The sequence below is a fragment of the Halichoeres trimaculatus genome, unplaced genomic scaffold (genome assembly GCF_033239565.1).
Source record: "Halichoeres trimaculatus isolate MK-OKI-2021-1 unplaced genomic scaffold, fHalTri1.1 fHalTri1_scaffold_19, whole genome shotgun sequence".
NCBI lineage: Eukaryota > Metazoa > Chordata > Actinopteri > Labriformes > Labridae > Halichoeres > Halichoeres trimaculatus.
The window spans coordinates 6,513,558-6,540,680 of record NW_027437197.1 but is presented as its reverse complement, the minus strand read 5'-3'; the positions used below and the strand labels follow the sequence as shown (position 1 = coordinate 6,540,680).

The window sequence follows — 27,123 nt, the reverse complement described above, 5'->3', positions numbered from 1 at the left end:
CAGATACTAAATCACGGTACAAACTAACAGTGTTTACTTGTTGTCACATTAGCCTAGAGATACATAGGAGCACCAGGCTGCAGATATCGCTAACATATAGCCGGCTGCTACATCTGCTTGATGTCACGTTTCAAACCGTATCGCTGCGTAACTGTACTGATAAATACCTTCCCTAAGAAAATGTGTTTCGACAGTGTGCAGAGACTCCAGGCCACAAGGTGGCGAGGGAGTGCAATTGAGAAGGATCCTCCTCATAGCATCTTTAAAGAGAAGAGTCCACTGTCCTCTGTCATTATGTTATTAAAGAGGGGGTAATGTGTTTTGTTTTGTTTTGTTTTGTTTTGTTTTGTTTTGTTTTGTTTTGTTTTGTTTTGTTTTGTTTTGTTTTGTTTCGTCTTTATTGTGTCCCTCTGGTGTTCCTGTAGTAGCTTTACAGGGTTTCCAGCAAAAATCTAAATTTTTCTCACACTGGTGTTTTTGGAAATGCTTGGTTCAGCCTGTTTCTGGAACACTTTGTTTTAGCTGCTGTCTCTTTAAGCTCCCTGCTACACAAACACCCTTCCCTCTGATTGGCCAGCCCTCTATAGGCCCGTCTTGGTGTTCAAAGTTTGCCTTGCCAATGTGTCAAGAACCAATTAGGCGATCCTCAAGATGACCTCTTCACTCAGCAAGTCTGGAGAAGATTTTGTAAAAATATTTTGCGTTTTAAAGGAGCAGAACATTGTGAGATAAATTGAGACCTCACAGTCAGACGCTCTGAGTGTTGGGATTTATCCAACACACTTCAAGAAAATGAAAAACCATAAACGGTTTCGATAATCCATGAAACACACTCACTTCTCGTGCCTTGGACAAACGCAGCTGCAGCACGGAAACAGGATGAAGGTTGAGTCTCCTCCACAGATTGAAGCCGCTGCAGCTGACTGCCTCTAATTGGTGTCAGGTCCCAGGACACAATGTCAGGCGTGTCGCAGCCTCAGTGCTCCGAGGGTGTCCAGGTTTTTACAGGACAAAGAAGCAGACAGACGGAAAACTACAGCGACAGTGTCAGAGAGACGTCTCCGTCTCCGTCTGCAGCAGCAGGAGAGCAAGCAGAAAGTCAGATCTCAGCAGGTCCTCTGGGAGCTTTTCAGTGGTTTGTCTTTTCGTGTCTGTGAGGAGAAAGAATCTCTCTGAGAGGGACGATTCAGTCGTGTTCCGGGTTATCACCATTAGAGGTTGTTCAGCGGATAATGTGACACTTTATCAGTCCTCGGGGGGAGATTCTGCTTTCTCTTTGTGGTTCTCCATGGGGAGACTGAAAATAAAGGAGCAGCAGTGGAGTAACATCGCTGCTGGAGGTTTTTTAAGAGCAGAAGCAACATGTGGAGTGAACAAAGAGCGGACGGTCTGAAGCTCCAGACCTGTGTTAATGCTCGACTCAAACACTAACTTCAAATTGATTTCCTCTCGTGCGTGCAGCTTAATGTTGAGTTTGTTTTGTAGAAGTAGTTTGGTCTCAGTTTGTTTTCCAGCTGTACTTTCGATCGAGACAGTCTAGCTGTTTAAAGAAATAAGGTCATAGCTTTATTTCTTACAAACCAAATTTAGAAACTGAAAAGGACTCGAGCTCAAGGGAGGAGGAGAGAAAAGAGCAAACAGAGAGTCGTTGGTACCCAGTCAAAGTTATTCAGCCATGTAAATGACGGTGAAAGAGACCGAGCAGGACAGAGACATCAAGGACAAAAAAACAATGAGGGATGATGGACAGTGGAAGAAAAAGAGGAAATCAGAAAACGGGAACAATGAGGATGATGACGAGGAGTGCGGCGGTGACCATGGCGACATGGAGCGGAACAGATGAGTCATCTTCTCTGAAATAGTAAAATCTTCGATCAGGTCATCCCTCACCTGCTGTTGGAGGGTTAAAGAATAGAGACGAGGAGAGGCGAGGGAGAGGGTGTAAATGATTCTTCGTCACTCTGAATATGATGAAGATGGCCCTGATGATCCCTCGGCTTGGGCTCTATTTTTATCTGAACCCTGAGGCTCCCTCAGGGAGGCGATGACTCCTGAAAAATCTCCTAAATTAAGTTTTTCCCATCTGCCGTCTCGGTTTGTTTCACTCGTGTGAGTGGAGTCACTTCTGTGTGCAAACGCTGGTGTGGGGAAAACAAAGCAAATTGAAAGTGTGCAGAAATAGATTAAAGCTTTAACTGCATCTCACCGTGAACATCACTGACTAACAAATGGTAAACAAGAGACAAGTGACGTGGAGTACCTCAGGGTAGCCTTCTTGGACCACATCTGTTTTCTTTTTTTCTCTGTTGTGGTCTTGGGGTTTGGTTGCACACTCCATGAGCAATCAGCTCAGGTTTCCAGCCTGGACCCTTTCTTATATTCAGTCTCTGACACAACCACCAACCTTACACCGTGCAAGTACCGGGTTGGACCCCCTTTTGCCTTCAGATCTGCCTAATCCTTGGTGGCATAGATTCAACAAGGTACTGGAAACATTCCTCAGAGAGTTTGGTCCATATTGACATGATAGCATCACACAGTTGCTGCAGATTTGTCGGCTGAACATCCATGATGAGAATCTCCCGTTCCACCACATCCCAAAGGTGCTCTATTGGATTGAGATCTGGGGACTGTGGAGGACATTTGGGTACAGGGAACTCATTGTCATGTTGAAGAAAGCAGTCTGAGATGATTCCAGCTTTATGACATGGAGCGTTATCCTGCTGGAAGTAGCCATCAGAAGATGGGTACACTGTGCTCATAAAGGGATGGACATGGTCAGCAACAATACTCAGGTAGGCTGTGGACTTTAAACCATGCTCAGTTGGTACTAAGGGGCCCAAAGTGAGCCAAGAAAATATCCCCCACACCATTACACCACCAGCAGCAGCCTGAACCGTTGATACAAGGCAGGATGGATCCATGCTTTCATGTTGTTGAGGCCAAATTCTGACTCTACCATCCGAATGTGGAGCAGAAATCCAGACTCATCAGACCAGGCAACGTTTTTCCAATCTTCTGTCCAGTTTTGGTGTTGCTGTGTGAATTGTAGCCTCAGTTTCCTGTTCTTAGCTGACAGGAGGGTCACCCGGTGTGGTCTTCTGCTGCTGTAGCCCATCTGCCTCAAGGTTGGACGTGTTGTGTGTTCAGAGATGCTCTTCTGCAGACCTCGGTTGTAACCAGTGGTTATTTGAGTTACTGTTGCCTTTCTATCAGCTCCAACCAGTCTGTCCATTCTCCTCTGACCTCTGGCATCAACAAGGCATTTTGGCCCACAGAACTGCTGCTCACTGGATATTTTCTCTTTTTGGGACCATTCTCTGTAAACCCTAGAGATGGTTGTGGGTTAAAATACCAGCAACCATGCCACGTTCAAAGTCCCTTAAATCACCTTTCTTCCCCGTTCTGATGCTCGGTTTGAACTGCAGCTGATCGTCTTGACCATGTCTACATGCCTAAATGTATTGAGTTGCTGCCATGTGATTGGCTGATTAGAAATTTGTGTTAACGAGCAGTTGGACAGGTGTGACTAATAGAGTGGCCTGTAAGTGTATGCTGAGGGGTTTTCTTGCTGATTCTGATTGTGATTTGATGTCCTAAAAAGGCCATTGTAGATTGGATAAATCCCTTGTATGTTTATGGTATTTCAGTCTTTTCAGGACATTTTACCCTCGAGGATGCTGATTGTAGAAAAGCAGCTACTTTTTCTTTCTCTGGAGAAATGTTTATCCCCTGGGGTTGAAGTGTAGCTGTTTGCTTTCAGACTCCCTAAAACTGTTTTTAAAGCAAACTACAACATTTTCCTGTCTGTGTTTGTTAAATATTTTGTTATTTTGTGTTAGTTTTGATACTTTGTGCCTTTGAACTGTCTCGTGTTGGCGCCAGTCTCCATGAATCTGCCTCATCCTGATGGATGATCATAAAAACCTTTATGCTTCTGCTCACATTCACAGTGTTGAATAAAATCAGAGCTGAGTGCCTTCGCCATCAATTTACGGGGCTATTTTTAGAAACAGCAGCTGGGGGGGGTGTTGGCAGTGTGCGACCATGGTTGTGTGAGATGTGTTACGTTCACGTGTGTGTTTGTGTGTGTGTGTGTGGTCAGTGTACCTGCAGTCAGACAGTGTGGGTAAATTCAGAGGCTGCAGTCATGTTTTGTGTGTGTGTGACTCAGAGTGTGTTTATCGCTCTGTGTGATGAGATCTCAGAGGCTGCAGGAAAGCAACAGGTGCATTAAAACCATCACTGTGACTGTACGGCTTCAGCTTTCAACACAATGTTTGGATTCAAAATGCAGCTGCACTGGTTATAGGAATCTGAAAGTGATGGCTGCAAAGTAAAAACAGAAAACAGCAGAAAAAAAAGCAGTCTTTGCTTGAGTTTTTTTATTTTAAGGTCTAAGGTCTGGATATTGATATAAAAGTGTTGACCATACCAACTTTATTTATAGAGCACTTTCAAAAACAACTACAGCTGTAAACAAAGTGCTCTACAGGTAGATAGAAATAAATGATAAAAATAGATAAGAAAAAACAGACACATAAAACACAAACTTAAAACAGTTAAAGCAATAAAAGGGAATAAGATCGAGCAAAGAAACTAAGTCCGCCGAGGTTAAGAGTCAAAGAATAGAAATGGGTTTTAAGACACTTTTTAGTGATGTTGATGGTAAGGTCTTAAAAAAAAAGCATTGCTGTCAATTCCAGTTTGTTAAGGGATCCTCACTGGAGGTTAAAGCAGCTGTGAGGACTCATTACTTTGTGTTGACTCTGGCGCCCCATGTGGACAGAGTGTGTATTTTACATAACAACACTGGTAATGTTTGTATTTGTTTTCTTGACTTAAAGGCTGTTTACACGACAACGGTTTTAGGGTGAAACGCAAAAGTTTTCAGCCTCGCGTTTACATGGAAACGGCGTTTCAGCCGACCTAAATCGCAAACTTTTGAAACGGCCTCCAGAGTGGGATTTTTCTGAAATGCTGCCGACACCGTTGCCGTGTAAACAATAAGCTGGCATTTTCAGTGGAAACGCTGACGTCACCGGATCGGCTCAACTCTACCTTGGTTTAAATCTCCCAAAAGCTTCAACAAGACAGTTATAGTGCCGACTATAGGCCTGGAATGCTTACTACAGCGTTTTCAGTCAGATTTTTTTTCACTGCATTTTAGCATTTTCAGATTAAACAGTGTCATGTAAACAGGCCCTTATTTTGGGGAGCTTTTTATGCCTTAATTTGTATCAGAGATGTCAGTGGATTGAGAGGGGAATCTTGCAAAAGTTGGGAGTGACACACAAAAAAAGAGGCCAAAACCTCATGGAGCACAACCTAGACCACTCAGCCATCTGTGCTCAGTAATGTGGTTTTTGTGATCTTTAAAGTCTTATTTATCTGACAGGACAAAGTTATCCCGTTTACCTTATCCTGGATAATGAAAAATGTTAATGTTAACACATTTCGCATAACTTTGATCAGGGTTTAACGTCCCACTGTGACCCACTGTGGATGACAAAGATTTCCTTGATCCCTGATCTTAAAAAATCTAGACATTCAGTTACTGATCTGAAACGTTATCTTCGGGGTGAGCCAGTGATGTCTCATTTCCCAGCCTCATCCGGTGTTTTCCTAATAAAGAAAGGTTAAATGCACACTCACACACATTTCACATTTTCATGCTGCCTTATTAAATTTGTTGTCTCCTCCCAAGGTACTTTCTGTTCTCTAACTGTCTCCAATTCAAGGCCTTTCACATCACACACACACATACAGCACACTCAGCAGTTATATTATGCAGTTATTCGCTGAAAATTTAACGTAAATACTCAGAAGTTGTTTGGTAAGTAGAAGGGTAAACAAGATTAATCATTTGGCTTTCAAGCAAAATCTTTCATTTTAATGGTGAAAAGTGACCTGTAGCCTCTCAGGAGCTCTCAACTTTCTGCAAGTCCACATGTTATAACATGGCCGCAATAAACACAAATTGATATAAGAATTTTAACAGCAACACTTTATTTGACGCCACATTTTCGAGGCCAGGGTTTTAGGTTTGGGTGGGCCAAACTACTTTTGGCTGGGCCTTGAATTTCAAAAGTTTGTGGATCACTGATCAAGTTAATAAAACTGATTAACCACTGTTACTATTAACTTGGTTCCTTTTTGCACCTTTCATGTTAGCTAATTTTTCTGGTGTGTTTATTATTGGCTGAAAGAGCGGGGACTTCAACCACGGTTCAATGAACAAAAAAAAAACCTACAGTTTTTCCCCAAACTATTCTCTAGTATTGCCTATATAACATGAGGCTTAATGTCATTACTCTGTTTGTGTGTTCATTTTTTTCCAGCGGGCTCAAGTGATTGCCAAACTTTGCTCATTTTACAAAGACCGGCCATCTAATACCAACAAAACAAATAAGAAATGAAAAAAAATCTACAAAGCTTCTTTTAAAACCAAAAACCATCTACAGTGGGACACTAAGGGCTCTAATTTCGTAGACCAGGGGCAGGCGCAGGCACACCTGCCCTACTCCGGCCTTCACTGTGCGGACAGGGCGTGACCGGCGCACTTTGCAAGTTTCCTGCAGTGCCAAGAGAGGCGCAGTCAAGGTGCAGAGAGGTGCAGAGGAGCGTGTCCAAGCGGTGTCTCTGCCTCATCCTCCTTACAATAATGTACTCCATCTTTTTAAATCAGGTTAAAAATAAAGACTAAAAAAGAGAAATATGGGAAATCACGGGTAAATCCTGAGTGACACACATTTATTTTGTCTCTGTTTTCTTCGTCTTTTCTCTCCCTCTTTTCTTTGAATTAAATGAAATGAGAGAAGCCAGATATATACTCAGTATCAGATGTTAAGGCTGTTTATTGTTTAATTGTAAGATGTGCATCAAACTTCCAGCTGCCGTCAGGTTAACTTTCCATTATGACAAACGGCTGTAATCTGACATCAGATGTGACGGGACAGTTAATATAGATATAAATGTCTATGCTGGTTCAGACGGTTACATTAAATAGTGATTGCTGTGATTGTTTATTGCATTAAAATGTGGCTGACACTCTGGAAACCTGCCTCTGAGGCTTTGTTGACATGTGCGCACATGTGCACCTGTCACCAAATTACAGCTGCGGAGGGTGCGCTCCACTTTGCGCTGAGAATAGACCAGGTTGGAGCTGGCGAGCTTTCAGCGCACTTACTGCGCTGTTTTTGGCACGAAATTGTCACTGCGCCAACATGAATCTGCCGACACCTCCCCCTGGTGCGGCGTCACACCCATCTCTGCGCAGACGGTCTACCTAATTGTCAAATTGGCAGTGCATGCCGGTGTGCCGCATGAAACTAACACTGCGCGGGGTGCGCCAGGCTTGCGCCCCCTGCGCTGCACCATGAAATTAGAGCCCTAAAAGTGAATTTCAGTTGGGCCCGTTTCAGGACCACAGACAGCTCCGAGGGAACAGGCCACACATGAAACAGTTCAGACAGAAAAGTCAACACCAGTTGGCAAATGTGTCACCAGCACCTCATTTCTCATTGCATGTTCAAAGCCCTGAGTCACCTGCTGCCTCTGTGAGCTTTGTGCTGATGAAGTGAAGAAAGGATTCACTGCAAACACAGAGAGGCTTCCTACATCCTCGGCCTATCCGGATTGAACAGGATACAATCTGGGTATGACAGAAACATAATTGGGCTGCCAGTCTGAACAAAGCCATGGAAACACACAGGAAAAGACACAAGATTCACAAGATTCTCAAGTTTCAGTTGAGACAGGAAAAGAAAGCGTCCTGCAGGGATCACACAGACCTCAAACGACACAGAAAGAAGACGTCTGAAAAGCTGTTTCTGTTTTTGGTTTTCCTTCCTTAACTTTCCATCCTCTCACTCTTCCCTGTAGATTACGGCTGGCCGCTGCCCTCTGACCTCTGTCCCATCTGGATCTACCTGGATGTCCTGTTCTCCACGGCGTCCATCATGCACCTCTGCGCCATCTCTCTGGATCGATACATCGGCATCAGAAACCCAATCCACCACAGCCGCTTCAACTCCCACACCAAGGCGCGGCTCAAGATCATGGCTGTGTGGACCATCTCAGTGGGTGAGGACACACACACACACACACACACACACACACACACACACACACACACACACGCCTCATGTTTTGTTTCTGCTCAGTTAATAAAGGAGCGAGCAGTCTGGACGTTTTTAAAAGGAGAAACTAAGAATGAAGGAAGGTTTGTGGCTTTGTTCTGGTTTGAAGGTTGAGATGCTGAATCGTGATAGGTTGAGGACACACAGTGAATTCATCCATCCAAGGCTGTGGATTCAGAGTGTCTCAAGAAAATGATCCTCCTGCTATGACTGTGATGCTCATGTAAATAATAAATCACGGATAAGGTGAGAGGCCACAGCTAAGTGACAGAAGTTTATGAAAATTAAAGAGTCCAGCTCCGACACGCAGAGAGCTGCACGTGAGGTGTAATTTTCTCCTCCTGCAGCTCAGCAGTGACGTGTCCGACTGCGCCTGATCCTGATGGAGGAGTGGGGAACAATCAGCTCTGATAATTGGCTCCTGCTCGCCTGGCCGGCTTCCAGCTGCTCAGGTCAATGGAGCTGATGAGCAGGAAATGTAATGACGGGGCTGCAGACGGCAGCCAGCAGATTAACTGTGCGAGGACGTTATTTACACTCACCAGGCGAAAATGAACAACAGTATGAAAATGAGGTCTCCCGGGTTCAGCTCTTTAGAAACATAGCATCAGATAAGAAAAGAGGGCGATGTTTAAAATAACGCTATTTTTACATTTTGACCTGGAAATTCTACAATGGCTACGTTTACATGCAGTCAGCAAAGGCCTTTGCACACGGTTGTTGAAAAATAAAATCCCATGTTTTGTCGATCATGTTTCAAGTTTGACAATTCAGAGACACAGTAGGCTACTTTCAACATCACATTTTCACATTTTCTGACATATTTTCCTCTACAAATTTCAGGGCAATGTTCAAATGATGAATGAAGACTTGTGTACATACAGTGGGGAAAATAAGTATTGAACGTGTCAAGTTTTTTCTCATCACATTTATTTCCAAAGCTGCAATTAAAACAAAATTTCTACCAGACATTGGTATTAACTCAAATAATCCACACATGAAAAGAAATCACAACGTTCAGGTCCATAAATAATGATTATGGTGAATTAAGTACGATAACACAGGAAAAAAGTATTGAACACACCATGGAAAGGCTGTATACTTTGGCAAGGAAATGCACATTACCACCTGAAATCTGTCAGTAATTATTACTTGAACTTCCAATTAGTGCAAACCAACATCAGCTGGGCTAGAGCAAATTGATGGTCCTATAAAAAGGTTGTTTTTTCACCAAGCAGTTAAATGCGACACACCTCATGATGGGTAAAGGCAAAGAGCTCTCTGAAGACATTCACAACCTGATTGTAGCTCAGCATCAGAATGGAACTGGTTACAGACTTATATCAAAGCACCTGAATATTCCAGTCAGCACCGTTGGGGCTATTATTCACAAGTGGAAGAAGCACCACCTACCATCAACAGGCCACGCACAGGAGCTCCTTGAAGATTTCTGACCAGGGAGTCAGAAAGATAGTCAGAAGAGTACTCAACCAGCCAAGGACCACCCTGAAAGTGCTCCAGAAAGACTAGGAGGCAGCAGGTATAATTGTTACAGAGAAAACAATAGGCAATGCACTCCACCGCCTTGGCCTCTATGGACGCTCAGCCCGCAAGACTCCATTCCTCAAGAAAAGGCATGTTGAAGCTGGTTTAAAGTTTGCTAAACAGCATCTTGACAAGCCTGTAGAACACTGGGAGAAGGTTGTCTGGTCAGATGAGACCAAAACTGAACTTTTGGGCTGTCATACTACAGACCATGTTTGGAGGAGAAATGACACTGCACATCAGCCAAAAAACACTACACCAACAGTGAAGTTTGGAGGTGGAAGCATCATGGCATGGGGTTGTTTCTCATCTCATGGTGTTGGCAAACTTCATATAATTGACGGAGCAATGAATGGAGCCATGTATGGGGAAATTCTTGATCTGAATCTGCTGCCATCCACCAGGATGATGAAGATGAGACGTGGCTGGACCTTCCAGCAGGACAACGATCCAAAGCACACGGCAAAGTTGACTCTCAAATGGTTTCAGAAAAAGAAAATAAATCTGTTAGAATGGCCTAGTTAATCACCTGACTTGTTTGGATTGCAGCTTTGGAAATAAATGTGATGAGGAAAAAGTTGACGTGTTCATTTCTTATTCCTTCTTATTCTAGTCTGACTGATGTCCTTCTGCCTGCTCACACGCCACACTGTTAAATAGTCACAAAAAGATGAAAATCAGGCATAAAATCTATTCTTTTGTACAAACTAATGAAATATCAAAGGAGCAAAGTGTGAAAGGTAGCATAAGAAGTGAGCACTACTTAGTTTCTCACTCAGTCTGCTTTCTTTCAGAGGTGAGCACCTCTCTCCTTTGCAAGAAAATCTGATGAAACAAGTCAAAGGAAAAGAACAAGAAACACATTTACCATAACATTTTCTAAAAGCCCTCCGTCGTCACATTGTGCTTTCCTCTGAGCTAAAAGCAGACCTCAGTGCGTTCAGAGTGTGTGTGTGTGTGTTTTCTGAGTCTGCAGCTCTCAGCTCTGCCGCCTCTCTTCATTAGCTCTGTCGCTCTGGTCCGAGCTGCTGGTTCAGATAATTCAGCTTCCGTCCTCGCTCAGATCAAAGACCTGATAAACAGGAATCGCTCTGTACGTTTTCAGTCTGTTCACTGTAAATGATGCTGCTTATTATTGAAAACAGGTGAACTCTGCAGACAGGCAAAGAGCTGACATGAAGCCACTGACCTGCCTCTACAACTATCAGGGCCAAAACAATCACAACAGTCTTTCTTGAGATCACACGAGTGCTTCATGAACCTCTCTCTGTAGATTTGAGCTTGAATTTATGAAAAACTGGAGTCTGGAGTCTGAAGCTGAAGCGCGTCTTTGCTGTGATGTAACCGTCCCTGAAGCTGCACACACTCGACAGCAGGGTGAGGGTTGAATAATCTAATGTCAGCGTGGCGTGCAGCAGGATCCTGCCCTCCGGCAGTGGCACAGTGAGCCAAACTCTCGTCTGCAGCACGTCACGCTCTGCAGCCGCCCACCAGCATAATGAGATTACGTCAGAGATTACTACTCTGGGTTAGATCCTAATTTTTATTCACAAACACTGCCTCCTCTTCTTACTCAGGGTTATTTTTATGGAGAAGAAGAAATAGAGGAAACTCTTTTTTTCACATTGCACCTCACCTGATTAGATGTTACATCAGGATTTACACGTAGCTGCAAAGAGAGGAAGAGTACAGAGAGGGAGACATGAATGCATGATGAAAACATCTCTAAAAATGCAAAACCTTGTAAATATTCATGCAGACATTTACAAATGTGCTTCATAACTCAAAACACACACACTTAAACACTCTCCTGCTGCATTTTGCTGATTTTTCAAGGTGATTAAAGTTGGTCTGAAGCAAAAACAGCAACTGGAAAATGTGAAGAAAGAGAGATTTATCTGGCTTATATTTATTTATGTTTTTCTCTATTTGTGTTTTGTTTTGATGCATTGCTTTTCTGCATTTTAAAGCTTCTGAAATTGCTCCTGTAGGGGGCGCTGGAGCAGGAGGCAGCCCACTGAGAAGATGCACAGTATCCTGGATGCTCGTCCAGCTCTGGCCATTGCTCCTTCTCCTCCTCACTATTAATAGTTGAAGTGAGCACACATTAGACCTCGATTTAGAGGTCTTTGGAAGTCTGATGGACTTTGGAGTCCGTCATCTTGTTGATGAGATCTGTTGGGCCCTGAAGGATGCATCTGATGTATTCACACTGATTTTAATAACAGCTGTTGTGTGTCTTGGCGTCCTCTCTGGTGCTTCAAACTGCTGCTGGATGACGTTACACCACTCGACTGGCAAATTCAAGCAGCTGGGTTTAGTTTGGGAGCTTGTCAGGTGTCACTGAACCAGTACCATCCAACACTCAGTGTAGATTTGTTAAAAGAAGAAGAAATTACACTTTGAAAGGATTCGGTATGTTTGGAAAAACCTAATTTAAGAACCATACTCAGGTAACACAGTATAACAGTTAAAGGTGTCTCTTTATGAAACACCCTTGAAAGAAACGATTTCTAAGGATATCAAATCATTCATTCATTTTCTTAACCGCTTATCCTGATCAGGGTCGCGGGTGGCTGGAGCCTGTCCCAGCTATCATTGGGCGAGAGGCAGGGTACACCCTGGACTGGTTGCCAGTCAATCGCAGGGCCGACAGACAACAATTCACGCGCACACTCACACCTACGGACAATTTTGAGTGATCAGTTAACCTGATGAGCATGTTTTTGGACTGTGGGAGGAAGCCAGAGGACCCGGAGAGAACCCACGCATGCACGGGGAGAACATTCAAACTCCACACAGAAAGGCCCACCGGCCTAGGTGGGGATTTAAACCGATGATCTTCTTGCTGTGAGGCTGCAGCGCCAACCGATGCGCCACCATGCAGCCCATCAAATCATTCAGTATCTTCAAAAACAAATATAGCAAAAACAACATACTTAACAAACACAGGTAGAAATATACTCTTAACCTTGCACCTGTGATGGGAAAAATATACAAATAAAACAGAAGAGATGTAATGAAATAAAAAGTAAAAAAATAAATAACATAATTAACATTGATATCAAGATTTATATTTACTTATATTTATTTATTAATTATCATCATTATTAACATTTTTATGACTATTTCTATTATTATTATTGTTGGTGGTGGTTTTTATTATTGTTAATTATTTTTTAATTTTAATTATTATTATTATTATTTTATTTTATTTTTGCAAAGCTAAAGGCATGCTGGCCTTTTTTTATTTTTTTTATTTTCATTTTTATTTTTAGTTTTATTGGTTGTCTGATAAGGTGGTTAGTTAATCACTGTGTGAATGAGGTGGCAGATACCATAGGAATTCTTTTATTCTTTATTCTTTTTTTCACTCGTTTTGAGACTTATTTTGTTTTAGTATTGTACTTCTATTTTTTAATGTTATCAGAAATGAAATTAAGAAAAACTAAACTAAACTACTTGATTATCTATACCGAGCTGAGAGCAGTTGAAATCTATGTATCTGATTCATGGAACAAAATTGTTGGTTGTTTTCAGGTGGCCCACCTAATTTATTTGTTGCACCCTTCCTCTGGATCCACCCCTGTGTTCATGTTACTAAAGCTGTCAACTCGTTCATCGTCAGTTTTGCTTTTCCAAACTTTGACGTAGCTTTTACACTCAAGAGTGATGTCACCCTCAGGAAGGAGACGTACACACTGCTGCCTGTCTGTGGAGTCTCTTTATTACCGTTATCATTCAGAACAGCCTGAGCTGCTGTAAACAAACCTTACAACCAAAACACACCTGTGAGAAAACTATAGATTTTAAATTGTGAATTGTGATAAATTTGCAGCTGAAAATTTTAAAGTGTACTGTAGATTTTTTTTATTGTCTGGACACTGAAAAACCTTGAGGCTGAGTCGCCTCAGCAGGTTTTCTGTCAAAGCGCCCGGACTAAATTAGAACGATCTGTCTTTGACCTCCTCGCCTCCCAACGGGCAGCCACAATTTCTGTCCACCCTCACTGTGTCTGTCAAACACTCCCTCTTCCTCCTCCTCCTCCTCCTCTTCCTCTCCTTCTCTTCTGTTTGTGACGAGCAGGTAATGAGAACACAGCGTGATGGGGACTGCTGACTTTATACCTCCCCGGCTCCTTTTTACACCTGTCCTGTGCTCGTCCAACTTTTTGGGGCAGATTCGTTATCAGGTTTATCGTAACATTTGGCTGCAGAGTGAAAGAATCAGAGGGTAGGAAAATAAAGACAGCAGGGTTCAGACGGATCAGGCCGGAGCCGCTCTGATTCCTGACCTGCACAGAAAACAATAACAAAGCCTGAAGTGAGCACGGGTGAGAGGTTCACACAGAGCTCAGACTGAAGCCTCGGAGGCTGCTGACACCAGGTCAGGAATAAAAGTGAACTTTCCTCCCACTCAGAGATGGACGGACCAATGGAAAAAGGAGTTTCATCCAAAATGTAATGAAAAAACTGACACATTTAAAGCAAAGGGACATGTCAGATATCAGTTTCTTCATCACCAATATACAAATACACACGCATGGTCCGTCACACATCTTTGCATGTTTGTAAAAATGGTTTTAAAGCATCTTTGTCGTGGATTTTTTTTTTCTTTTGATTCACATTTGAAGAAAATAACCCATCACACCTCTCTCACAGGTTGTGTCCACACTGGAAAAAAAATAAAACTTATCAAGTGATTTTGTCTTATTTTTAGTAGAAAATGTCTTTTAAGCCTTAAAGGTCCCATATTCTGCTCCTTTTCTGCAGTTTAATATGGATCATTGATGTCTTCATGAAATGGTAGTAACATGTTTTGGTCCAAAAAGCCAATAAATCAAGCACAGCAGCATTGTTTCCAGGCTCTCATAGCCCCTCTGTTCAGAACGCTCTGATTTAGTGGGCGTGGCCTTCATATGTAAATGAGCCACTGCTGATACCACCCCGCTCTTCCACGTCACTGAGAGCGGCGCCACAAGCTCTGAGTGCACAATGTTTAGAAAACAGCGAAGCTCGTTTACCGTAACATTACAAGCTAAAACAACAGGCTAACCGCAGCTAAAGTTAGCATCCTGGAGCTAACACAGAGACAGAGGGGACACTGAGGAAAAGCTCTTACATCTGCTCCACAGCACACAGCATTTAAAATACTCACATTTCCAGGGTCCCAGGTTTGTTGGTGGATGGTTGGTAACGCGCCTGGATTCAGGACCAGTCTATTCGTTAGCCCTCTGTTGTACTGTCCAAAGTTGGAAAAGCAGTCGCCGTGAAGCGACTAGCACACACATGCACAGTTTTACTGAGTGTAGCTGGAACTTTTCCTTGATAAATGAACTCTAGACACTTAGTCTGTCTTCTTCAGAGATGGGAAGCTTGAGCACGATGGAACTATGTGGCTGTTTACAGCCAAAAACAGAGCAGTGATGGGGTATCTGCTCCGGTGGACCAATTAGACTTGCTCCTGATTGGTCAAAGAAGGGAATCGCTGACGATGGCAAATCCCAGAAATTCCAAACAGCTCGTTTTAGGTCAGGATTTTGCATTCACAAGCTCTACTGAGTACAGGTTTATTCATTAAATATCACATTTTGTGGGCTGGGAGGAAAGCCAAAGACCCACAAATTTCACTAAAAGACTTAATAAAGGGATTTTTGCACAATATGGGACCTTGAAGAAATATTCTAAAAACATTATTATAAGCTGTACCTGTAATAAGACATTTTTTAAACAAAATAAGAAAAAAACAGGTGATAAGATTTTAGTTTTCTGCAGTGCAAACACCCATAAATGATTCACCTGCGTCTCTTCTGTCCTCGTCTCCTCACTTGTCTGTCTCTGTCCCTGCAGGGATCTCCATGCCCATCCCTGTGCTGGGACTCAGAGATCACTCCAAGGTCTTCAAAGATGGCAGCTGCCTGCTGACAGATAACAACTTTGTGCTGGTCGGCTCCTTTGTGGCGTTCTTCGTGCCGCTCACCATCATGGTCGTCACCTATTTCCTGACCATCAACGCGCTGCAGAACGAGGCCACTCTCTGTTTGGACCAGCTGGTCCCCCGACCCAAGTGGAGCACCACTTTCACCCTGAGCTTCTTACCGCAGACCTCGCTGTCCTCGGAGAAACTCTTCAGACGCTCAATCAGCCGCGAGGCCGGGGGAAGAGGAAGCAGCAGCGGACTCAGCGGCACCCGGGAGAACGCCACGGGCTCTATGTTTGGACGACGCACCATGCAGTCCATCAGCAACGAGCAGAAGGCGTCTAAAGTCCTTGGGGTGGTGTTTTTCCTCTTTGTGGTCATGTGGTGTCCGTTCTTCATCACTAACGTGCTCGTGGTGGTTTGTGACCCCGACGTGTGCGACGCAGGGCTCATGGGAGGCCTGTTGAACGTTTTCGTCTGGGTGGGGTACTTGTCCTCAGCGGTCAACCCACTGGTCTACACACTGTTCAACAAAACATACAGAGCAGCGTTCCTCAGATACGTTCGCTGTCAGTACACGCCAGAGAAGAAGCCGCTGCAGCTCATCCTGGTCAACACCATCCCGCCGCTCGCGTACAGCTCCACGCAGCTGCAGCTCAGCGACGCGGGGAAGTTTCAGAACGGGGTGAAGGACTTTTCTTTACCCGGGCAGGACACGGAGAAACACAAGCAGGACAAAGGTCAGGGAGTGCGAGACGAGAGCTGTGTGTGAACGGCTGAAACAGAGATGAACTTTCTGGAGAGGTTCAACTTCTTTGGTCAGATCTCACCGGGGTTTGAGGTTAAAAGGGGTCAAAGTGCCAAAGACAAAGTGCCTCACGGTCAGGGTTTTAGAAACGCTGAGGTCAGGAGCTCACTGATCCGATGAGGAATTTTTGTCAGAGTTTTAAAAGGCATCAGGGTCGAGATCTGAGTTTATTGTGTCTATTTTCAGTCAACCTTTATTTAATCGGATTAGTCCCGTTTAGTTGGGTGGTCATTTTTTCCTTGGAGGCCTGGACTGAAGGATAAAAAAAGGTCAAAGTAAATTATTTTTATTTTCTGACTCAAAGTAAGCTGAAAGCTGGATAAAAGAGGAGAAAACGTATCCATGTTGACCATGTGAGACACCTTTGAGCATCTCTTAAAGACATCACCTGTTTTATAACAGACACGTTTATAGACTCTCTATAATTTCATGGATTCTCAGCTGCAGTGACCTCAGCTCCCCTCGCCTCCTCTGTCAGGTGGCCTCTGCCTCCCATCATACCTTGTGGGTGGATCAGGAGGGATTAGGCTGGATTTCCTGACACTTTATCAGCCGCTTATGTCTGAGAGGGAGATCCAGGCTGAGTCAGACGCTCTGGGACTCCAGACTCCTGCAGAGGACGGATGAAACTGCCACGATGAGGAGAAGAGGCTCCTGCTGCTTCTGTGATTCCTGTTAAAGATTAATTGGAGAATAATTTTCCTGTTTGTGATAGTGACGTTACAGAGAGATGACATAAATAAATCTATATTTGTATTTTGTGCAGGTTAATGTGAATAAATGTACATGACTGTGGAGGTTGGGATGATTTATTTGGAGGATAAGTGAGGATTACGGCACAGATCTGATAAAGTTTAAAGACTGTAAAATGAGATTACTTCAGCTGGATATGAAGAGGATTTCACTGCAGGTTTGTTTCCCTCTTTTTTAGTGTCAGTGCACAATCTGGGGTTGTTTTTAAGAAGCATTGGGTTGTTTTTCTCCTTCAGTTTGGTAGTTGATTATTACATGTTTACATTTCCGTCTGAAATCATTTAAGTAGAATAAAAAGAACATATCAAACTGAAAAATGTGATCCTTCCGTGAAAACAAAGCTCTTTTTAAATTTGATGCCAGCAAATGTTTCCAAAAGGTTGTGCTGAAAACACAAACAGGGAAACATCTCCCAACTAATGAGGTTAATTAATAATATGTGAGTAATGAGCAAATATGTGAGCTATTTCTGGATAATGTTTCTCAGAGGGAAATTTTAAACAGTTTTGGGATTTTGTCGTCGACGAAACATCGTATTATCTAAAGATTTAGATCTTGGACCTGTTTCTGGAAAACCCTCAGATGATGAAAACATGTTACAACCACTTTTGCGGACATAATTTTGGATCCATAAAGTATTTCCTGTCTGAAGATGTTTTCTAATAATGCCGTCTATTTTGGATTTTAACGTTTGCTGGTGAAAGTCACGTTTCTTTTGTACATCAGCTGTGTGAGACATTTCTTTGGTTTCCCTGTTTTTGAATAAAAGTGAAAGGAGACCAATGTGTGATTTATTGTTTGAGTCTTCAGAGCGTAAATATATATATATATATATGTGTGTGGATACACAAAGAATGAAACAGCACCTGATCTATCCTTATGGAAATTCTTGAGCAGATATTCGAGGAAAGACTAAAATATGAAATACATTTACACTTTGTAAGCCTAAGAGTTCAAATTACTCCATTAAATTAAGCTATGAAAACTTAAAATTTGTTAGTAACTTCAATTTACTCAAATGTCTGAGTTTTCAGTGTTGGAAATTATGATATCTGAGTAGATTTAACTTTTGTTACTGTTTTAGTACAACTTAAATCATTAGTTTGTGACTGTGTTTTGTAACCATGAGTGAGGAGGGGATGCAGTTGATATGAGACCCTGCTGTACTTCTAGACGTGCAGCAATGGCACAACTTGTCTGTGCTCCACATGACACAAACCATTTAGCTGCGTTTCCACCAAGCAGTCTGGGTCGGTTCAGTACGGTTTGGGACGGTTTGGTACAGTTAAGCCTGATCCCGTTTGCGTTTCCACAGCAAACTGTGCCCTCTCGTGGTGGGCGATGTGTAAGCTAGTTGCCGAAAGTCCCAGCTGTTGAACAATATCCAAACACTGTAGCAGTTTACCCCACTATTAATTCCGACAAAGAAGAAAAACGCGACACAGTAAACAAAGAGCATAGATGGTAGACATGCAGCATTTCGTCCTCTCTGTGATTGGCATGTGGCTCTTTGATACAAAGTGCAATCAAGCTTTGTTTCAGAGAAGTCTGTGTGCCGCCAGGAGAAACGTAGCTGCTGTCGGGGTAAGTGACGATTCTTTTGACCAATCAACAGTCTGCAGTGTGTTGCTCCACCTCCCGAGAGCGGTTCGGTTCAGTCTGGCACCCATACGAAAGAGTCCCAAAAAAGTAGGCCAGCTCGTCTCGGTTTTTAGGGATCTGTCCCGGGATGAGTCAGTGGAAACGCCGCAAAAAGCGCGCCTTCCGAGACAAACCGAACCGGTCTGCTTGGTGGAGACACGGCTTTTGTCTCTGCGCCACAGCATGGACCAGCTGCTCATGCTTCATGTGGTTTGGACTGACTGCGTCAAAAATAAATCTATATACCTTTTTACACATTCAAAATTTGCCGAAATAGCATGATAGTCCAGTCAAAAATTCCATTTATAAATATATTTACCATTAGAATGAAATTTCAATGTACAGCAGGGTCTCATATCTACTGCCTTCCCTCCTCACTCACGATTTCCAAAGTTATGACATTAGAGTTGATTTTTGTTGTGCTGGCATTTGTAACCATGAGTGAGGAGGGAACGCTGTCGATATGAGACCCAGCTGTACATTGAAATTTTGTTCTAATGGTTGATATATTTATAAAAGAAAAAAAAAATTAATACAGTTGTTAACATCAAAGAGTCACCCAAAATGACTTAGTGATTTAGTAATTTTGGGAGACTTTTTGAATAAAAAAAGTCTCCCAAATGACTTCATTTCCTCAGGCTACGTTTTGTCACGGACGCACAGTACTTGGATGGGGACGTTGAATAACCTGCTGCCTCTGTTTCCATGTAAACACAGTTTGTGACTCAGTAGGCAGAAGGAAAAAAAACATCACAGCTAAATGTTTCTGTGAAGCTAAAAGCAGTCTCCAGCTGAGCTAATATCCCTCCTCCTTTAGTTACCTTTGTTTCTAAAGAGCCTCATGTTTGTGATGTCTGGATCCTGCTGAACACTTGGTCCTGTTAATTTTGTTTCCAGCTTCAAATACTAAAGCTCACAGCATCACATCCATCTCTCCTCTCTGAGCAGCGTCAGCCTCTTCTCCACGTGAAAACTTCCTGTCCAAAACAAAACCAAGAAGGTGACATTAATCTGACCTGAGGCACAAAAATGAGATTTATTAGATTCTGAAAGGTCCCAGATGGATTCTGTGATTGGATAAACTCACAATCACCACAGGGAGCACTCACACCTGGTGTTATCATTAATCCTGAGTATGAAGTGTCCAAACTTTTGCATCATCATGTATCACACAAAGTGTCACCAGTGACTGCTTTCAAATGGAGCTCTTTCCCGTTCACCTTCATTAGTCTTTTAAAAGTTGCTGCAGACTTGTTGCACCCAGAGGGGAAGAGCTGCACTGGTGCAGGGTTGTCAAAATGCTCCGTATGTCAAAACAATTTGATATCAAAGTGCTTATAAACCATTCAGTTGCAGTCAATTTTAGAAAGAGTGTGGGTGTCAAACATACAGCCCACGGGCCAAAACTGGCCTGCCAGGGTGTCTAATTCGGTCCATGTAATGGAGTCGGAGGTGAATGGGAAACCTATGTGCTTAGTGTGTATGCAGCAAGTTTTTGGTGCTCAAGGATGTTTGGCGCCACTATGAGATTCTGAGCCAGAGTCTGTGCAGTAGAGACTGTGAGGGATTCTGGGAGAATCTGAGTGGAGCTGGGTGACAAAAACAACATTTTTTTTTTTTCTTTCAAGAGTCCAATCACTTCTTGACTCTACCTTCCGACATGTTTTACAATCCCCGAAAAAAAATACACGAGAACGTCAGCTGTCAATCATCGTTAAACGTTACATAAAGCCTTGTTTTTAACATTGTATAACTAATGAAAATGAACCTTTTCTGAAAAAAGAGGACTTGAATACAAGACAAATGATATCTTCAAATCACCACAACAATCGGACGTGAGAAACATTTGTACGAGGTGTATTTGTTTTTTAAAGTTTGACCACAGCCCATCTGGAATGACTGTAGAGCCGAATTTTTTAACCTCTACTGCAGCCAGCCACCAGGGGGAGTAGTTTTTGTGGAGACCTCACTTCGAGCCGAGCATGAGGACGTTCATTTTTTTTCTACAGTCTATGTTTGGCACCAAGAGATCAGTAATGCAGTGATGACAGCCAGCTACCTAATCGCTAACGTTAGCATCAAAGCCGTACTGTGAGGTTGAGTGCTTAAGGCTGTAGAAGGCTTGAACCCAACGAAGCGACAAATTTTTGCCAACATTCGCCTGATGAGAAACACTGTGTAATAAGATACTTAATTAAATATAAAGATTTTTTTATATATATAAATGTGTTTCTTTGCTCCAAAACAAATGGAAAACCTTGGATTTGTAGTTATTTATAGGTAATTATGGTATGACTTTACTGGTACGACCAGCTTTAGATCAAATTAGGCTGTTTGTAACCCTTAAACTAAAATTAGTTTGAGTCTAATGATTTAAACCAACAGTGAGTTGTAGTGTTGTGGGGATATGTAGGACTTAACTGAGACATGAGAATGACCCAACATTTCATCACCTGTTGGGTCATGTCCCATTGATTTTTAAATTGTGTGCACATTGCAAATTAAAAACAAAATTACTCATCTGTAGCTCAGGATGGTATATTTTGTTAACAAGGTTTAAAAACAGGTATTGTTTGATATCATTAAGGCTCATGACACTCCTGTGTGCAGACGGCGCTTTGCAGAGGAGACAGAAGTGATGACATGATATGAAACCCTAATCATGAAGCCTGATGTCCCCTCACAGTCCTGTGAATAATCAGTGTGATATATGAACTGCACAGCTGGCTGGAGTCTCTGTAATAGGAAAAGTACAGATTAAATGATCCGTGTGATTCACACACAACCTGTATCATAAGACGTCTGCTTCCTCTCCCTGCAGTGCCGTTATAAACTCTAAAGGCTAACAGGTCTCATTCCCCCATCGTGTCAAACAAAGCATATGGAAATGTAGTTTCTTTTGAATGTTATTCAGGCCTGGACTCACACCAGCTGTCATAATGACTAATGCAATTCAGATTCTGTAAATGTCACGGAGACTCAACATTCAGGCTGATTTCTCTGCGACACCAATAACGAAATGTCCTTTTCCAACAAAGACAGAGGGAGAGGGAGCGTGCTTTTTGCTAATATTACTTTCTTCGTCTTCGCTTCATTACTAATGACTCATGTCAGACTGAAATATATCTGGAGAAGCACACACTGGAACCTGTGATTAAAATTAGGGAGGAGAGATGCGGAGAGGAGAGAGGAGAGAAAGTGGTATCGAACTAATCTGATTCGCCTGCAGCAAGTTCAGCCCGAACATCCAATTTATCTTTGTGAAGAATTTATCTTTACCCCATCTGTCTCCTGCTGTTTAAAATAGCACCACACACACACACACACACACACACACACACACACACACACACACACACACACACACACAGTAATTACAAAGTCACATCAACTTATTGTGAAGGACAAACTATTAATATTTGTCACCATATTTTGATCCATTTCAGCAAGCAACAGGTGTGTGTCTGTGTGTGTCTGTATTTGTCGATTTGTGGGGACCCTGTGAATTTTAAAACCTTACGAGGACACTAAAAAAAGTAAGGACATCTCATGATTTAATTCAGTGGTTTTCAAAGTGGGGGTTGTGGTCCCCTAGGGGCCCACCAGGGGGCACAAGGGGGTCCTCAGAAAATTGTAAGGAAGGTAAAAAACAGAAACTAATTGTTAACTTATCTATTTTTATTTATATTTGTATTAAGGGTTTTTGTTTTGTTTTGTTTTCTTTGTTTTGTTTTGTTTTTTATTATTATTATTTGTAACCATTTGTCCTGAACATACCAAACCTAGAGTGCTGGATTCACAAGTTTCTGATTGTACCTATTTGCATCCTATTATTCAACTATCTTAAAAACTGAACTAAACATTGAGGCTCTTCCCTTCTCTAACTACTGGCTACATGTAAGGAATGAATGTCTCATTTTGTCTAACAAAGCCCTGAAATGCCTTGTCCCTTGGCAACAACCTATTTTTGTGAGTCTGGCTTTTGTTTTTTAATAATTTCCTACTTGAAACAAATGTAATAATTATTGAAAAGTGAAAAAAAAAGTTTGAAAATACATTCTTAAAGTTGACATTTCTTTACATATACTGAAGCATTGTCTGTTGGTTTCCAAAGGGGGTCCCTGGCCTGAAGCAAATGCTAATGGGGGGCTTGGTATGGTAAAGTTTGAGAACCCCTGATCTAATCAATCTGCCCAGTAAAAACACAATTTTTTTTCTGAAGAAACTTTTAGGAAACTTTTAAAATTTTCATTTGTTTGAAACTTTTGCATTTGAAATGTTCAATTTAGGCTCAATGAAGCACAACGTAGTCAATGTGCAACGGAGTGACAGCCTCTTGAGGTGTAAATTTTGTGCTGGTGAACCTTAAAAAAATTAATCAATTACAAAAAGTTAGTTGATAAAAAAATTGCTTGATAATAATTTCCTATTCTACACAAATGTAATAATTATTGAAAAGTGAAAAAAGCTTAAAAATTACATTCATAAAGTTGACATTCCTTGGTTTGTTGGACATTCTGGTGGTTTCCATAGGGGGTCCCTGGCCGGTAGCAAATGCTGTTTGGGGGCCTTGGGGTGGTAAAGCTGATCTAATCAATCTGCCCCGTAAAAACACTGATTTTTTTTTTTTTCTAAAGAAACTTTTAGGAAACTTTTGAAATTTTCCATGTGCTTGAAACTTTTGAGTTTGAAATATTTAATTTCAGCTCAGTGAAGTAGAACGCAGTCAACATGCAACAGAGCGGTGCCCTCTTGAGGCATAAATTGTGTGCTTGTGCACCTTCAAAGGAATTATTTAATTTAAAAAAGTTTGGCGCACCAGTGCAACCAATGCAAAAAGTAAGTGAGGCCCTGTAATTTTATTGAAAACCCTGTCTGTTGTACATTCATCATCCTGCTCTATAAAGATGGAAATGAGACCATTTATCAACCATATTTTCCAAAAGTTGCACAAATCAAGATAATTTTTGATCACCTTTACACATTCAGATGATCCCGATATCACCCCCAACCTTGTGAAACTTCTATGCAAATTCTGATGAATGCCAGTGTGTGTTAGGTATGGATGCTGTGAATCTATAATCAGCTGGGTGGGTCAAAATCCATCAACCAGCTCCGTGTGTGCAAATTATGGTCAGGAAATGTCAGTCGGCACGACACACTAACACCCACCGCACATCATTACCCTTTAATACACACTTGTTTCCTCTATTTTGAGCTTGTTCCATACAAGACATAAATTATTCAAACAGCCTCACGCTCGGATGTTCTCTCAGCACGAAAAGATAGAAATCTTGAGCACACATTTCACATCATTAAAGACCTTAAAGTTTTAAAACTCAGCTAGCCAATGCTAACTTAAGATTTCAGCTGCTTCCTCCGAAAACATTGATCTGAGGTCATTTGAGGAAAAGTTGTCATCAAGGGTGGAAAGTTCAGTTTAAAAGAGTTGTTAGTGAGCACGGAGTAATTAAAGGATTCCTCACAGATCCCCTCAGAGACGAGCGCAGGAAGAAGAGGATTAATTACAAATCAGAGGAGGAGAAGGAGGGAGAAAACCGGGGAAAAGGAGAGTAAACAAAGTATGAGGCAGAAAGTGAAGAAAGACGAAGAGTGTGGTTAAAGAATATGACAGGAAACGCTGCAGAGAGATAAAACAAGAGGTCAAGGACGGCAGAGGCAGCGATGAATCTGAGGGCGTGAAACAAAGGAGTATGAGACAGAGTCGGGAAGATAGAGAGGTGGTGTCAAAAAGTGAAGAGGAGCACAGAAAAGAGTCGAGGAGCTGAACAAAGTCGATGCATCTATCAAAACCCAAGTTTGACAGATTTTACGACTCCTCCTCTTCCTCCTGTATCACTCCTCTCCATCACTCCTCCCTCGCGTCCCAGCAGATAAAACGAATGTGACAGATGCTTTCTGTTATCCCCCGCAGTCTGACACACGTCAAGACAATTTCAGTTAAAAATTCATAGTGTGCTAAATCTCAACAGAAGGGAGGTTTTACACTTGACATGCAGGTGAAGAAGTTACTCCCACCGAGGCACGGGACGCCAACTTACATCTTTTTTTATTCACACGAGAGAGGAAGAAGAGTTAAAACAACAAAGACCTGAGGTGTAAATGCTGAGACTAGGTTTGTGACATGTTAAATATGTTTTTTTTTTACTTTATGTTGTTTGTTTCAGCCTTCTTACCACACAGCTCTGTTGCTACATCGATAACACAAAAGTTTAACATCTTCTCAGGCAAAAACCCTCTTTAGGCAACAAGTGAAACTCTTAAATGCAGCGTCACTGAACAAAGAAGAGCAGAATTAATCTTTGTAGCTGGACTTGAGTGTTAAAAAAGCTGTTTGAGAGTTAATATCAACTCCTCAGGTAATGTTTTGAGTAAACAGCCCAGAAGGAGGAGCAGACATCAAAATAAACCGGAGGGCGAGTTGGCAGGAGAAGATAACACACACAAAAATCACAAAATTGATTCCCATTTTAACTCATTTGGACCCTTTCCTCTGTCTCCTCCCTGAGGAGATCTAACAGGGATTATCTTTATCTCTCACTCTCAGAGTTCAGCCTCCGCGTATCGACCACCATCTGCATGTGTCTTCTTACACCCTTAAAAAGGGAATCTTCAATCAGTTGAAGTGATGTAATTTTTTTAATCAATCCAACTTGATATTTTTAAGTTAAGGTGTTCAATGCATTTTGTGGATCATATCAACTTGAAATTCTGCATTGCTGCAACAAAAAAAAAAAAGAAGTAGTTGGACCAACTCAAATCAACTGCTTCAATTGGTCGCACCTAAATAAATTAAGTTCTTTGAAATTAAATTCATAAGTTCAATTAACACAACTTGATCGGTCAAATGAACTAAATATTTTAATTTTTCTCAAATCAACATTTTGCATCAATCCAACATAAAGTTTTAAGTTGTTTTAACTCAATAATCTGCAAAACCCAAAAGGAAAAACCGTGGATGAGGAGGGAACGCTTTGGATATGAGACCCTGCTGCACATTAATATGTGGGTCTGTGCTCCTGGCTGTCAGTAGCCATGTTTACATGAGGAGTTTTTCGTCTTTCCGAATGGAATCTTTCTGAATGACTTTTCCGAAAACAATAGTATCCATGGAAAGGAATATTCCAATCTCTGGTCTACATGCGCCGCTGTAATCAAACAGAATAGTCAATGGGGCGTGCGCAGAAAAACGTAAACATCACATGATTCATCAAAGACGGAGGACAACAGTTTATTTTTATCACAGTATTGCAATACTCCGTATTGCGAGTGTCCGTCCAGTCTTGAAATTATGTTCAGTTCTTCAAAGTTTGGACCAAAAACAAACTTTCCTCCAGTGCCGACTGCTTGCCGCCATTTTTAAAATTGAGGAACGTCTCTAGTTGCGTCTTACGTCATATCTGAGCAGATCTGAAAGAATGTACCCTGACAACTTTCCGTCTGAGTGGATACATGATACCTCAATCGGTTCGGGTAAAGGAATATTCCACCCCTGTGACACAGATTAAATGTCCATTCAGATTGGCACTTTACTTTCAGAATGAGGTGTATACAAAGGTTCAATTCTTTCCATTTGAGCAAATAAACCAAAGGCAAGCTGAATATTTGGGTCCATGTATACGTGGCTTGTGATCAACGGCAGTGAGAGCTCCAATTAAAATACTCTCTCAGTAAAGGTAATTTGAATATAACTGAAGACAAAACCCAGTTTATCATTTCTGATCATAATTGTAGCCCATCAACACATCTCATTTATTAACATATGAAACATTAAACACGCTTAAAGGTACACGGTCCATGCCACAGGGCACAAACAGCAGGTCCATGCCATGTAGAGCACAAAAAAGCCTGTGCCCTTGGCAGGTTGACATCTTAATGTACAGCTGGGTCCAACATCCACTGCATTCCCTCCTCACTCACGGTTAGAATGAAGTACATACAACAGACTGCAAAGTAAACTTTAGTAGACACAAAGTAAACTCCACTTAAGACCACTGTTTATATTTACTAACCTTTTTGGTGCAGTTGTTTCCCTAGATTCTTTTAAGAAAGCTAAACTTGTCACATTTTTACAGTGAAATAAAGTATAAAAAACACTTCGTCAGAATTTACTTTGAGGTTTTGCAAATTTTTAGTTGAAACAACTGAAAACCTTAAGTTGGATTGATGCAAAATGTTGATTTGAGAAGAATCAAATTTTTAAGTTCATTTGACTAAATCAGTTGTGTTGATTGAACTTATTAACTTCATTTCAAACAACTTAATTTATTTAGGTGTGACCAATTTAAGCAATCA

At 41.8% G+C, this 27,123-nt stretch overlaps 1 protein-coding gene across 1 annotated transcript in view; it reads left to right on the top strand.

Annotated features, from left to right (window-relative positions):
• The window catches only part of htr2aa (5-hydroxytryptamine (serotonin) receptor 2A, genome duplicate a), a 49,546-nt gene extending 31,608 nt beyond the window's left edge, over positions 1-17,938 (top strand). The window contains exons 2-3 of the mRNA XM_074694816.1: positions 7,885-8,085; positions 15,536-17,938. Coding sequence (XP_074550917.1) covers positions 7,885-8,085; positions 15,536-16,377 — 1,043 coding nt within the window. The 3' untranslated portion in view covers positions 16,378-17,938. The remainder of the gene's footprint in view (positions 1-7,884; positions 8,086-15,535) is intronic.
• Positions 17,939-27,123: the final 9,185 nt, after the last annotated feature.